At 38.7% G+C, this 15,282-nt stretch overlaps 1 protein-coding gene across 1 annotated transcript in view; it reads right to left on the bottom strand.

Moving 5' to 3' along the window:
• Positions 1-15,282, bottom strand: part of MALRD1 (MAM and LDL receptor class A domain containing 1) — a 683,830-nt gene that overhangs the window by 334,332 nt on the left and 334,216 nt on the right. Inside the window, exons 19-20 of the mRNA XM_034644348.1 lie at positions 9,980-10,225; positions 8,239-8,396 (exon numbers count right to left, since the gene is read on the bottom strand). Coding sequence (XP_034500239.1) covers positions 8,239-8,396; positions 9,980-10,225 — 404 coding nt within the window. The remainder of the gene's footprint in view (positions 1-8,238; positions 8,397-9,979; positions 10,226-15,282) is intronic.

Raw genomic sequence — 15,282 nt, 5'->3', positions numbered from 1 at the left:
AAAAAAAAAAAAACTTTAAAAAAAAAAAAAAAAAAAAAAAAGAACAGAGCCAGAAACACCACAGTATTCTAAGCAGGCAAAGGAATCTGGCCTTTCCTTTGTTGATTTGACATTTTTCACTGCCTATTGAACAAAATCTGTATTTCCATATTGAAAAGGATCTTCAGATAGAATTTCCAGGTAGACAAATATCAGAGCTCTAAATGAGAAGTCAGAAAAAAAAAAACTGGTTTCATATTCTTTTTCTTAAAATACCATGTGAGCTGGGGCAAGAAATATAACCTCCCAATCTTAGCCCCTTCATCTGTAATGAATAGTTTAGATTAAACAAATTACAGGCGACCCCATCTGCTCTAAATTCTCTGAACCCACTAAGCAAGATAAAACAATGAACTAATTTAGTAATGGTCTTTCAGCATAACTAGGTTGCTATAATCAGGAGGACTCTCCTGAAATACATAATTTTTCTCCACTTCTGGCTTGAATATATTATTTTTTTTCTATCATAACAGTGTAACAGCCCTGAATGGCTTCAGTCAAATATATTAAAATTCCCCGCAGCACACAGTCATCTTGATTAAAATATCAACAGTTTATTACAGATGGAGTAGTTCCAAAACATAATGCTTTTCAGGTAGCAGGTGTTCCTGAATTTTATTCAAATGGCTAGCTGGACAGATGCAAAAATCTTTTGTTTCCTGATGAGGCAAGACAGACTTTAACCCATGAAAAAAAATTGTCAAACACAAGTGAATTGAAAAACTCCTCTAAAACTCTTCTTCGGGTATTAAAATCTACATATTACTCATCGTTAATTAAACCCATCACAAAACAAGTCACTAGAAAAATAGGTAAAATTAAATATATTTGTAAAACCAAGTTGGCTTTTATGTAATACAACTTTGTTCCACCCCTGAGCACTTGTTTCATTTTTTGTTTTAAATCTTAGATGGTATGAAAAGCAATACCTTTAAATTTAATGAGAAATTTAATACTGAATGTAAATAAGTAAAAGGTAAGTAAACATGATAAATGTTATCAAGAACGAGTAAACTGTTAAAAAAAAAATTACTAAATTCAGAAAAAGACCCGGCCAATGTATTCTAATTTAAACTATCAACATCCAATTTTCCTTCATAGAAAGACAGAAACAAAAATGATTATATAACATTCTAATCTTAATTTTTATATCACCTGAGTTCAGGTTTTAGCTCATCCACTTATTTATAACTTTGAACTTAATACTTAAGTCCCTCTAAGTTTTGATTGATTCACCATAAACAAAGACAATGAAATCATAGAGATCACAACCAGTTCCCACAGACTAAATCCCACTCACAAAGTGGTTCGGCCCAAGAAATGAGTGATAGTTATATCCTTCTATGTGGTAAATTATTCTATTTTATTTTAAAAATTACTTATATTTTAAAAAGTTATTTCTCTTGAAAAATTCATTATATTGTGTGTGGGTTGTTTTGGCTTTTTTTACATATATAACTAAAGCAAACACAAAGGAAAGAAAAAATAAGTTAATTTCTCAATAAAATACTTTCCCATCTTTTTGTAATTCACCCACCACTTCAAGACACAAAGATTACATTTGTTCCAGATACATCACTTTAGTGGAAATTAGTTCTCATGTGACTATAACCAAGAAATATAGAAGAAAAATATAGTATATCGAATAGGTAAAACTATGCTGTTCTTTACTAAATGCTTTCTAAACAAATAGCTTTGCTTTCCTGGTATTTCCCTAAATTCGCTCCTTTATTACTGGGGTGGTTTAAGAATCACACATATCCATGCTAGGAATTATTACTCGTTTTGGTTTCCAAAAAAAAAAAAATATTCCATGATTTCATCCAATGAAAATGGATCTCACTAAAATAGAATCTGCATTTCATTAAAAAAGCAGAACTCATTAGTATCAGTGAAAAACTCCTTGGAACCGGGGTGAGGGTAAAAATGTAAGTTTTGGATGGAAACATACCTGGATTCAAAGTCCCAGTCTGTCACTGACTGGTTATGTAGCCATAGGATGGCTAGGTTATTTCTATGAGACCCTTTCACCCACCCCCCAGTAAAATGGGGCTCCTATTCTTTAACCAGAGGGTTGTGCTAAGAATGACATGAAACAATATTAAGTGTTCATGTTCAATAAATGTTGTATAGTTGGTGTTCAATGAATGCATCTACTATTGTGGTTGTTACGCGTAATCAACATGACCCTTTAAAACTACATTGTCATTAAATTATTGCTCGATGGTTGTATGCCTTTTACATCTGATTGCATGTATATATTTCAGAGTTAAGATTACAAATTTTCCAAATCAGACTTTTTATTGAATTATAATTTACATACAATATTATATTAGTTTCAGGTGTATAGCATAGTGATTCAATATTTTTTACATATCATGAAATGATCACCTGGAGAGGTCTAGTTACCACCTGTTAGTATACAAACTTACAACGTTATTGACTATATTCCCTATGCTGTACATTCCATGCCCATGAGTTATTTTATAACTGGAAGTTTGTACCTCTTAATCCCCTTTGCCTATTTCAACTCTCCCCTGACTCCCTCCCCTCTGGCAATCACTAGTTTGTTATCTGTGAGTCTCTCTTTCTGTTTTGTTTTGTTCATTTGCTTTTTTAGGTTCTGCACGTAAGTGAAACCATATGGTACTTGTCTTTCTCGCACTTACTCACTTAGCACAATGCCCTCAAGGTGCATCTGTGTTGTTGCAAATGGCAAGATTTCATTCTTTTTTTTTTTTTAATGGATGAACAATATTCTGTTATATAAATATACCACATACTCTTTAACATTTATCTATCAATAGACACTTAGGTTACTTCTGTATCTTGGCTATTGTAAATAATGCTGTGATAAACACAGGCATGCATATATATTTTCCAATCAGTGTTTTTGCTTTCTTTTTATAAATACCGGTAAGTGGAATTGCTGGATCAGATGGTAGTTCCATTTTTAACTTTTTGAGGAAGACTTCATACTGTTTTCCACAGTGGCTGCACAAGTTTGCATTCCCACCAACAGTGCAGGATGGTCCCCACATCCTCACCAACACTTGTTATTTCTTGTGTTTTTGATAAAAGCCATTCTGACAGGTGCGAGGTGATAGCTCACTGAGGTTTTGATAAGGCAGCATAATGAAGAATCTTGTTTTTCTTATCCACTTAGCCACCCTATGCCTTTTGATTGAAGAGTAGTTCATTTACACTTCAAGTAATTATTGATAGGTCTGTACTTACTGTCATCCTGTTAATTGTTTTCTGGCTGTTTTTGTTGTTCATCTCTGTTCTTTTCTTGGTTTGCTCCTCTGTGTTTGTTTTCTTTATATTTATATTCCTTTGTCTTTTACTTTTGTGTTCTTAACTGGAAGTTTTCTCTTTGTGGTTTCTGTGAGGTTCGCATATAACACGTATATAATAGTTTCCTTTAAGTTGATAGTAAGTTAATTTTGAACATGCTCCAAAGCTTTATATTTTTACGTTCCTCCCCGGGATTTTATATTTTTGATGATACATTTTGCATCTTTTTTATTTTATTTATCCCCTAACTAATTACTGTAGCTTTGAATAATTTTACCACTTTTGTCTTTTCCCTCCATATTCACTTTGTAAGTTGTTGACCCACTACCTTGATAACTTGTCTTGTCCAGTTAGATTTTAAACTCTCATATGTTTTTCCTAAACTCTCATATGTTTTCCTACTAGTAACTGGTGCCTTTTTCTTTTTAGCTTAGAAAACGCCCTTTAACATTCTTTATATGGTCGGGCTTAGTGGTGATGAACTCCTTTAGCTTTTGCTTCCTGGAAAACTGTTAATCTCCTCTTCAATTCTGAGTGATAAGATTGCCAGGTAGAGAATTCTTGGGTGGGAGTTCTTCCCCTTCAGCACTTGGAATGTATCGTGCCATGCATACCCTTCTGACCTGTAAAGTTCCTGCTGAGAAAACCTATGTATAGCCTTATAATGGTTCCCTTTTATACAGTGTGTTGCTTTTCTCTTGCTTTTAGTATCCTCTCTTTATTATTAACTTCTACCATTTTAATTATAACGTGTCTCAGTGTGTTTCTCTTTGGGTTCATCTTTTTTTTTTTTTTTTAAGATTTATTTATTTAAGAGAGAGAGAGAGCAGGGGGAGGGGCAGAGGGAGACAATCTTCAAGCAGACTTCCTCCTGAGTGTGGAGCCCGATATGGGGCTCGATCCCACAACCCATGAGATCACAACCTGAGCCAAAACCAAGAGCTGGTCACTCAAATGACTGAGCCACCCAGGCACCCCTGGGTTCCCTTATTTGGAACTCTCTGGGTTTTCTGGACTTGAATATGTGTTTCCTTCCCGGAATTAGGGAAGTTTTCTGCCAGTATTTCTTCGAGAATTTTTCTGGCCCTTTTTCTCTCTCTCCTCCTTCTGGGACTGCTATAATGAAAATGTTATTCTGCTCGATACTGTCCCAGAGGTCCCTTAAGGCATCCTGTCTTTTTAAAATTCTTTTTTGCTTTCATTTTCCCGCTGTGATTGGGGGTTTTCCAGTGCTGTGTTTCTGGTTCACGGATTCATGCTTCTATTCCATCCGTTCTGCTGGTGAACCCCTATAGGGTATTTCTCAGTGCAGTTTTATCTTCTGCTTGGTATTTTCTTCCATTTTCTATCTCTTTGTGGAAGTTCTTGCTGTGTTCATCCACTCTTCTCCCAAGATCAGTGAGCAATCTTTATGGCCATTACTATGAATTCTTTATCAAGTGTGTTGCTTATCTCAGTTTCATTAAGGTCTTTCTCTGAGGATTTTCCTTGTTGTTCGGTTTGGAATAAATTCCTCTCTCTCCTTATTTTGCTTCTCTCTATTTCTCTCTGTATATTAGGTGACATGGCTACCCCCCTCAGTCTTGAAAGTGTGGTCTTGTGCAGGAGTTGTTCCATGTGATCCAGAACCACCCTCTCCCCCCGGCCACCAGAACCAGGCACTCTACGGGCTGCGGGAGTATTCTGGCTACTACGAAAGGGCCACAGCTGCTGTGCAGGGAGATCAGGGCTCACATCACTTACCCACCCCCATTGTGCACAGGGTGGGAGGGGTTCAGGGCATTCATGTGTCCTGGTTGTGGCTTGCCTGCTGCATGGGAAAGACAGCTCCTGGCACTCGCCTGGCCTTGTTGCAGCTCCGATAATGAACAGGGTGAGTGGAACGTGGGGTGCTTCCCCCAGCCTGGTTATGTGGTGGGGAGTGCAGACCATGCCCTCCGTGTGTTAGCTGGAGGGAGGACACCAAAAATGGCACACAGCTGTTCCATCACCAGGAAGTGAGGATGAGTGACAAAAATGGCACACACCAGCACTTCCATCCCTGGATAAAGTCCCTGCAGGTTCCTGACTCCCTGGCAGTCATTTTAAAATTAGTAAGTGGATCTCCATTGCTACTTTTCAGTAGTTGCTCTTGTGCTAGATCTCAGTGTGAGCAGGTTTGCATGCGAGCCTTTTAGAGTGGGGTATATGTTCCTTTTAGTTAGGTGATTCTCTTGGTCTTTAACTCATTTATTTTTCAAATCAGACATTTGGCGAGCTCATCTTATTGGTGCTAGCCCTCAAGGTCAGGGTGCCTGATGTGGGGAACAAGCCCTTCATTCCTTGAGGGAGAATTCCAAATTTGGGGGATCCTTCCCAATTGGTGGGGTCACTGCATCTGGGGTAGGATCCCAGGAGGATTTATGTCTGCCTCTCCTGTCCTTCTCCAAGTGTCTCTTTTGTCTTTTCTTGTGGAAATACTAGCCATCTAGTTCTCAGCGCTTTTTTGTTTGTGTTTACAGAGGAAAATTATTATAGACGTAGCTATAAATTTGTTGTGTTCATGGAAGGAGCTGCATTTAGGGTCTTCCTACACTGCCATCTTGAACCACCCCCTCCTTCCCAGACTAGAATTTATTGCTGTGCATGTAACCCATAACAGTCATTCCTTCATAAGAACTGTCCCAAAAAGGGGTGCCTTGAGCCTGGCAGTGGGCTCTAGGAGGGACAACTCTCCATTCCTGCAGTCCCTTCTGTGAAGAGCTCAGAGGGATATAAAGGCTAAAACTTTAAGGTCTTGCTCTCAAGATTTTATGACCTACCTATAGAAATAGAATAAATATAAATGAACCTTTGGTGAGAAAGAAGACTTTCTGGAGCTGTGAGGGACACTCTAAGAAGGAATAATCGTGGTGGGCAGAAGTGGTCAAAGAAAGTTTTGTGAAAAGCTGAATCTGCCAGATTGTGTTAGGTTTGGTATGGAGGCAAAAGAGGAAAACACAGAAGGAGACATTCCTGAGAATAGACAGGGGAGACCGAGCCAGAGGCAACACATGCATAAATTGAGACCATTTCAAAAGAGAGAAGTAAAGAAAGAAATAAAAGGCAGAATCCCTGCCCCTATTGTGTTTGCCATCTGGCTAGGATGCTTTCAACTTAATGAGCAGGTTAAAATCCAGCATGATTCCACACAGAGAGCAGCCCAAGAAGTACTTTGTAATGCTGATCAAAAATATGTAACATAGGGGCACCTGGGTGGCTTGGTCCTTAAGCCTCTGCCTTCAGCTTGGGGGTGTGATCCCAGAGTTCTGGGATTGAGCCCCACTTCAGGCTCCCTGCTCGGCTGGGAGCCTACTTCCTCCTCTTTCACTCCCCCTGCTTATGTTCCCTCTCTCACTGGCTGTCTCTCTCTCTGTGTCAAATAAATAAATAAAAGTCTTAAAAAAAAATACGTATCATATTAATTACCAAAATAAAAAGATTGCCCTAAAATCCCTGAATGTAAAATCAATATACGCGATGAAAGATTTCTCTTTTGCAATAAATGTCACTAGAGGGGGATAAGCATGCCTTTTTTTTTTAAACCATGTGTTTTTAAAAATACCATAGGAAGATAGTTCTTTAAAAATGCTGTTAAATGCCCACAGGAATCAACTGGAAGAACCACAGGGGTTCAACCTGATTTCACAGGAAGATTCATGATGCAAAATAGCTTAATTTACATTTCAGAGTAATATAAAGTTTAACACTGTGAGGCAAGAGAGATTAAAGGTGAACATGAGGGAAGCAAATGCTAACAGCAAAATCCACAAAGTGGTGCGGAATCCTTTGAGTGCGAAATCCTCTGCCGTATAACCAAGCATCATGTTCAGCAGTGTAGGAGCAAAAGACTCTTGTGAGAACTTCAAGCATTATATGTAAGCTTCTCTATTTAAATATAAGCATAACTCACTGCGGTATTTGCTGCATGTATTTTATTAGGCGGGCATTTCTGATTATAGAAGAACCCGAACTTATAAAGTTAACTCAGGCTTTGGATAAAACACGGACTAGGCAGCCATCAGCTCTTCCCACACTGGAGCCCTTTGGTATTCGAGTGAGGCACTCTCCAACAGTGCGAGGGCACTTCAGCAAAGCTCGCGTGTGATAAAACAGCAGTGGCCTCTAGAGCGTGTTTTTAAAGTCAGCTTTCTCAGAATTCTAACTAGATTCTCGAAATGAACACACACACACATGCACGCGCACACACATGCACACTCATCTCCTTTTTGCTTCTGTTTTAACTTGCCAAAGAGTAAAGGTATATGAACCAAGTCTTATTAATATTAAAATATACTTTGTTATTTTGCTCCCTGAACACTGTCACTTTGTTATACTAAATTAAAGCCCTGTCAGAAACATCCAATTAATCCTCACTAAGAAAATGCGTTATTGTGTCACAGTTAATAAGCAGTTCAATGTAAGCACACCTTGATCATTCTTCTGAACGGTTCAGTCCTTTGCACGGCGTGGCTAGAACCAAAATGTCTAATATTAGTTCCCTTCATGATGGCTCATACAGGAGTTAAAACAGAGAGTCGCTCTCCCTTCAGATGTACAAATAATTTATTTTCTTTTACTGAGAAGGAGAGGGAAGGAAATGCCGAAACAGCGAGAAGAAATTTGTGAGTCTTCGACTAATGTTATCATAAAAGGAATCTCCGGGATTCAGTCATAACCACGGGGTATGATGTTGAGCTCAAAGCTAGTTCCCATGCCCTGCTTATCAAACCCCGTAGAGCATTTGAGCCAAAGGAGAAGCTCCCCGTGATGAAAGGAAGCTTCCTTTGGCCAAGTCAGCTGAACTGCGAAAACTCCGTTTGGCCACAGGCTGCCTGCAGGAAACTTCGCTGAGCTCAGAGGCATCCCGGATGAAGGACCTACCTTAATGAGGATCTGAAAGGCCCCCGTGGCTCTTGCAGATATGAAATACCAGAAGCTAAGGGTGCAGGCAGCGCTGGATTCTTGCCACATGGCACTCTTGAGGTGTGCTTCCTCGCCCCGAAGGCCCACTGGAGTAGCCTCCAGATACAAGAAGTGCCCTAGGAAGAAGGACAATGTTCAGAGAGGACAGAAACCACAGCGAGGGGATCATTTTAGCTTTTCCATCTTTGTTAGGGTTTTTAATTATATTTCATAGGCTATGAGCTGCCAAAGGCATTTCATTTGAAACAGAAAGAACATGGAATAGCCCTGCTTCTAGCTCACTGACAGAACAATTTCCAACGGTCTGTGCTTTAAGCAAAGTACTTCAGAGTATGCAGATTAACTGGTGTGACACGATATTTATGCTGCCGAATCAAACAGATAATTACAGAAATCATTTAATGGACAGTTCTTGCAAAACAAGATAGTTCCTGTGAAGAATAAAAAAGGAATTACGACATACTTCCAAAAATTCAGTCATCTATTGGGTGCATAAAAAAAATGCTGAGAATCTTAATATGTAACATGGAAGACACTGAGTTTTATATTTACGTATCCGAATACTCAAAATATTTTATGCATGTACCGCTGAGTGTTTGCACGGAGATGAGACCTTCCTTTCTCTGGTGTGGTCAGTTTGCCTGGGGGGACTTTGCTCTATCATAGGCCTGAGGAGTTGCTACTCTTTAGAAACTTTCTTTCCTATTCTGAAGCCTCCAGGAATTCAGGGTCCTTTCTTTATTCTGCTAACTCCTTTGTCCTTTGACCAATGAGTCCGAGACAAGACCTCATCTACCCACTGCAAAAACGAGGCATTCCCAACATGTCTGACATGTGTGACCTTACAGTTAATCTGCATGTTACCCCCCCCACACCCTCCAGTTTCCAAACCTGCTTTCCCTTCATACGTATCATCTCATTTCTCTAATCTCTGCTTGGTACACAGGGAAAACTGGATTCTACCCATTTGCGGATGAGAAATTTGAGAATCTGAAAAGCTACATGATATACTAATGAAGTGGCAGAATTCAGGGTCATTAATTATAAACATGGGTCATTTAGGAAAGGTGCCCACTGGCAGCATACATTATCATCTATCTACAATTATCAGAACAATATTAAAATTTGGTTACTCCCGGTTATGTGTTGAATTATGCCCCTCCCCACAAAGATGGTGAAGTCCTAATTCCAGTCCCTGTGAAAGTGGCCTTATTTGGAAATAGGGCCTTTGCGGATGACCAAATTAAAACGAAAACATCAGGGTGGGCCCTCTTCCACATAAGACTGGTCGTAACGGAAAGTGTAAATTTGGACACAGAGACAGATGTGCAGAGAGGGAAGATGATGTAAAGACACGGGAGAATGCCGTCTACAAGCCAAGTAACGTGTGAGACTCCCAGAAGCTAGGAGAGGGGCATGGAGTAGGTGATCCTCCCTCACTGCCCTCAAAAGCAACCAGTTCTGCTGACACCTTGATTCCACCCATCTAGCTAACAGGACTGTGAGATAATGTCTGTGGTCTATATCTCTGGTCCTTCATGATGGCAGTCCCAAGAGACAAATACTCTCGTCAGATGTTTGACTCGCTTGCCATGGCTCCACGGTAGTCTTGCCAGAGCTCTCCAGGTGCTGTCAGGGAAGACAACGAGATGCTCACTGTGAAAATGTTTAGAATTGCTGCAAAAGCCTCACAACCCACCATTTTTGTTTCCAAGTGTGTGGTCTTTGGGAGGTCTTAGGCTCTGATGAGAGCCATTTCCCAAAGCCCAGTCAAAGTTTTCAGCCAGGGAGTTTTGCCAGCCACACCAGCCGTTCTCAAAAGTACAGGAAGTGCCACATTCATTTTCATCCGTATCATCTCCACAGTCATCTACAAAATTACAGCTTTGCTCTGGTTGATAACATTGGCCATTCTGACATTCCCGATAGCCAGGGGGGCAGGAACCTAGAAAACGGAAAATAAACGAAGATGAGGGAACGCTACTAACACATCACCGAGCTTAAAAGCTAGTAAGAATGGATTTGCTTTAACATATAAAGAAATATGGTGTTCTTAGGAGTGTGAGTTATCTGACCCCCATCTCTCTCTCTTGATCCCTGCAGGGTTCTGGCCAATAGAACACTCACATGGATTATTCAAAATGAAAAACAAGAAAATCAAGCACCATTTTATTGATCTACCCCAAGTCTCCTCAAATACAGCATCTCCTATAAGCTAAATTCAAGGATACAAATTAGATCCAAAAGCCAGTGAGACTTTCCATTTTTTATCCTGAAACAAAATCTTTAGGGTACTAAGAGCTTATGTATTATGGTGTATTTGGAAATACATTCCATTACCACCCACGCATTTCAATATTTATCAGAAACCAAATATATATTAAAAAAAACTTCCACAGAAGCAGGGGTATGAATATATAAGTAATATTCAACTTTCTAGCAGATTTTTCTCCAAAATGCATATATATCTGTCACTTGTTTAGATTTTTAGAAACAATTTCCCTACAAAGAAATGTGAACAATAAAGTTTTATTTTCCGTTGTTTTGTCTCCCCCCCCCCCACAAAGCGTAAAATAAAGAGCAACGGTTTTGAAGACCTGAGTTTGAACTCTGGTATTGATCCTTCTCAACTATGAGACTTGGATCATCCTACCCCTGATGAGTGTAGTTTCTCTTTCTAAAAAAGAGAAAAAAGAATAGTACAACCTACAGAAATTCAGTGAATTAAAGAGCCTGTGGTTGATCTCCCCGGTGCCTAGAACAGAACTTGGCCCTTAGTAGGTGACCAGAAAACATCAGTCAAATACATGAATGAGTGAAACACAGTGGTCTGGAAATGACAAAGTCGTTCAATATGCATATTTAAGGTATTGTTATTATTATCCTGCTCCAATATTACAATAGGGTGTAACACCAGGGTAACAATATTTTAGTGGAAAAAATGGTGCAAAGATCCAACTTGGGATATCTACTCCCCAGTTGTTCTATGTCACTACAGTATCAGAGATTTTCTTCCTTCCTGCCTTCCCCATGTGGTATGTACAAAAACTGATAATGCCTTCCTAGTTTATTTCTACATGGTACCTTCCGTGGCCTGGGGTTGCCTGGTAGCTGAGGACTGGTGTGGATTAGAGCGGGGGGTGATTCAGGGATTCACTAGAAGTTGTTCTGGGAGCTGAAAACTGCTGATAAAGTCTCATAAAGAAGACTTCATGTCCTGGATCAGTCCCACATTCTAGAAAATAGATGGCTAAGAGGGAGTAAGTGGGAGGAGATGGATGGGATGCCATGTAGAAACCACTGGGGAGAAGCCCAGTGTTCTGAAGGCTTCCAGCCATTTTGTGTGCTAAGCTGTTTCTGGACTGTTTGTTCAAAATTGCCTAATTAAATGCCCTTTACACTTGCAAAGCCTTTGAAAATAAATTTCAACCATCCATTCTGCCTCTAACAAAACTTTGTCTGGGTTAATTGCTAACATTTTCCTTTCTTGCAGCATGGGATTAAACTATTTTTATTTAGCTGCCCAGTTCAGTTTTAGCAGATTGGGGGTAAGACAAATGGCCTTTAATGTTTCAATCACAGAGCTTGACTCAGAATCATAATATTAAAGCATTTCTGAGCTACACAGAAATGGAGAGCACATACATTAACCTTCATTTATAGATGAAAAATAAATGAGGATTATAGATGTTAAATCACTTGATGATTTTTCAAGAGCAGAGATGCAATTTGGACCCAAGTCTATTGTCTTCTGATTTTTTTTTTTTTAATCTATTGACTTGAAAAGAAGAGCAGTGATCCAGGTCAACTACCACAAGACCAGACCACCAAGGAACAAAAATGGTAGTGTTGACTACCAGATGCATTATTTCTCATGGGACTATTGAGAACCTGCGAAATTACTAGATCATTTAATTTTACACAAGTTGGCACTTGAATCGATTCTGTCAATTCCGATTTGTTTGGGGAGTAAAAATAAAACTGGCTATTAAGATGCTTTTCTCCAAAGAGACTGAATCAAGCTAAAACTTAATTCTTTTAAAACAAACAAGAAAGTAATTTGAACATGTTTCTAAATGGAAACACATCACAGATCCCAACATATTACACAATCGATATAGCTAATATTTTAGAATAATCATAATTTAAAATTTCTAAAAAATAAATAGCTACATAATTTAAAAAACACAAAAATTTAAATACTACATAAGATTATTTTGAACAGAAAGCCCTTCACATTTATAAAGACAATTTCACTGCTGTCATGTGCCCTACCTATTAAACACTTTTTGCTAAATATCAAGGTAAATTATCAACTAATGTCAGTTACCTATTGCCAAATTATTTTCCGTGTCTGTTGTTTTGTCCAAAGAAATCAGCTACTAATGGGGAGGGGATGTATCTTTAAGTGATTCTGATATCAAAGCTTTTATGAAATTATGTAACTGATCTTTAGTAAAAATACATTATTCAAATTAGGCCGAGACCTTCTTAGTGGACAGTTTATTTTAACAAAAAAGAACAAATTATGAAAGTAAAAAACCTCCAATATAAACAAATGTTAGAAACATCTGAGGCTTAACTTGCTGAAATGCAAACTCTGATTCTTTGCCTCCAAACTTGTCCAGTGAACAGCCTTCCTCCACTGTGTTTATGTCAATTCTATAGCCCCAGTTCCTTGGAGGAAAACAAATCTTGTAAGGAGCTCTGTCTAGTAGGGTCTGACTCCACTTTTTGATGTTTGACTTGATTGCTGACAGCGCTTCCTTTGTCTCCCACATCTGGAAACCTAGTAAGATAGCCCAGGTGCCCCCGTTATTGGCAGCTGGTTCAAACCATGCATACCCTTATCAGTGCACAGAAATTCTCACCCCAGTCCCACCCTCCAACCACCGGAAAACTCTAAGTCAGTTTCCTTTCCTTGCTCTCTAAAACTACTTTTGGACATGCCTTGGAGCTACTCTGATGTCCTAGAAAGCCTCAATATGTGAGTAATAGACATTTTCAACATTTTTAGTGTACAATTGGCATTATCAGTCTTAACATCCAAACAAAATTTTAGTCCAAGGGGTGTGTGTGTGTGTGTGTGTGTGTAAGACTTATTTCATAACTTATATACAATTTGTCACTGTTACTATTTTCAACTAAGCAACTATCATTTTGTGTGATTTTATTACAATGCTTTCTTTTCTGATCTCTGTGCCTTACCCTTGACCCCTTATGGTCCATTAAACAAAATAGAACCATATGATATTTTAACATAATTGAATGTCACTCCTCTATCCCAAACTCTGTTTAAATACTATTCTCCATTAAAAGGAGTCAGGTCCTCTTGAGAAAACAGTATGTTTGGAGATAAGAACAAAAAAAAATTTAAGATGAACCTAGATATTTTTTTTGTACGAGAAAATAATAAAGTGTTCAAAAAATTATAGCATTATGATGAAAGGCTTCAGGAGGCAGCTTTTAGAGAAACCTACTGGCCAAATCAGAGACAATTTGAGTATCAAGGTAAGTAATAAGACGACTTTGGCTCCCAGCATACACAAAGTAAGAAACAGTAATAAAGTATGAAATTATCCTTCAGCAACAAACAGCTAGAAACTTGGGCAAAGTATATACAAGTGTTTTTAGACATTGAACATTAGGAAATACAGGCTTGTGATCCCTTAGAGAAACGAAAAAAGGCACACCCTATGATCACCCCTAGATTTCTGCATGGAAGCACCTTTTGGACTGTGACTCCAAAAGGGTCAGCCCAGCAGAAAATGAGGTCACACGTCATAGAGGAAACAGATCTGGGACAGCTAGAATTTTCAATGTTGGGTGGTGGAGGAAAGGGTGCTACACAGCGAAGGAGATCCAGAGACATGCTTAGGTCTTTGAATTCTAGTTTTTATATTTGTAGGATAAAATCTGAAAAGAGAAACTGAGAACAACTTCTAGAAGTATAATAACTAGGAGCTATATGCTGAAAAACTACCAGAGTTCACAGAAGGCCACATAGCTTTGAGTTTCTATCAGCCAGAATGTAGAGTCCTTGAATACATAGGGCATTCAGTAGGAACTCCAGAAGGGTACACTTTAGTATGGGACAAAGTAACTCAGAGGGAAGTAGTCTCCAGACCATGGGTTGGATTGGCAACCTATAATCTCAGGACCAAATCTGGCCTACCACCTGTTTAAGTAAATACTGTTTTATTGGGACTTAGCCATGCCCACTTGTTTACACATTATCTATGGTTACTTTCACACTAAAATGGCAGTTAAGTAGTTGCAATCAAGACCAGATGGCCTGCAAAGCTGAACATAGTCACTCTCTGAACATATTCTTTTAACCTCAACTTGTTTTTACACGAGATTACTTTAAAAACTAAAGTTTCCTAAGTTAAAAAAAATACAGAGGAAAATTTGCAAAGAGGAAAGTGATAAAGAAATATAAACTTCCAGCTATAAAATAAATAAGTCACAGGGATGAAAAGTACAACATAGGGAATATAATCAGTAATATTGTAATAACTTTATGTGATGACAGATGGTAACGACAGTTACTGTGGTGAGCATTTTGTAATGCATGTAATTGTTAAACAACCATTGTCACTTGAAAATAATATAATATTTTATGTTTAACTATACTTCAAAAATACTAATGTCAAAAAAATTGCCTGGGTGGCACAGCGGTTGAGCATCTGCCTTCGGCTCAGGGCGTGATCCCAGCGTTATGGGATAGAGCCCCACATCATGCTCCTCCGCTATGAGCCTGCTTCTTCCTCTCCCACTCCCCCTGCTTGTGTTCCCTCTCTCGCTGGCTGTCTCTATCTCTGTCGAATAAATAAATAAAATCTTTAAAAAAAAAATTGCTGACTTCTATCCCAAATGTCTTTAAAAAAACTTAAAAATAAACCTCAAAAGGACCAAACAGAACTGTTAGCAACTTAACCGCCTCTAGAACAAAGTTCAATGCTTTTTAAAGGAATGTACCAAGCTTCAACACTTAGCAAC

This window comes from Ailuropoda melanoleuca, chromosome 15 (genome assembly GCF_002007445.2).
Source record: "Ailuropoda melanoleuca isolate Jingjing chromosome 15, ASM200744v2, whole genome shotgun sequence".
In the NCBI taxonomy this organism is placed as follows: domain Eukaryota; kingdom Metazoa; phylum Chordata; class Mammalia; order Carnivora; family Ursidae; genus Ailuropoda; species Ailuropoda melanoleuca.
This window is presented reverse-complemented; position numbering and strand designations above follow the sequence as displayed.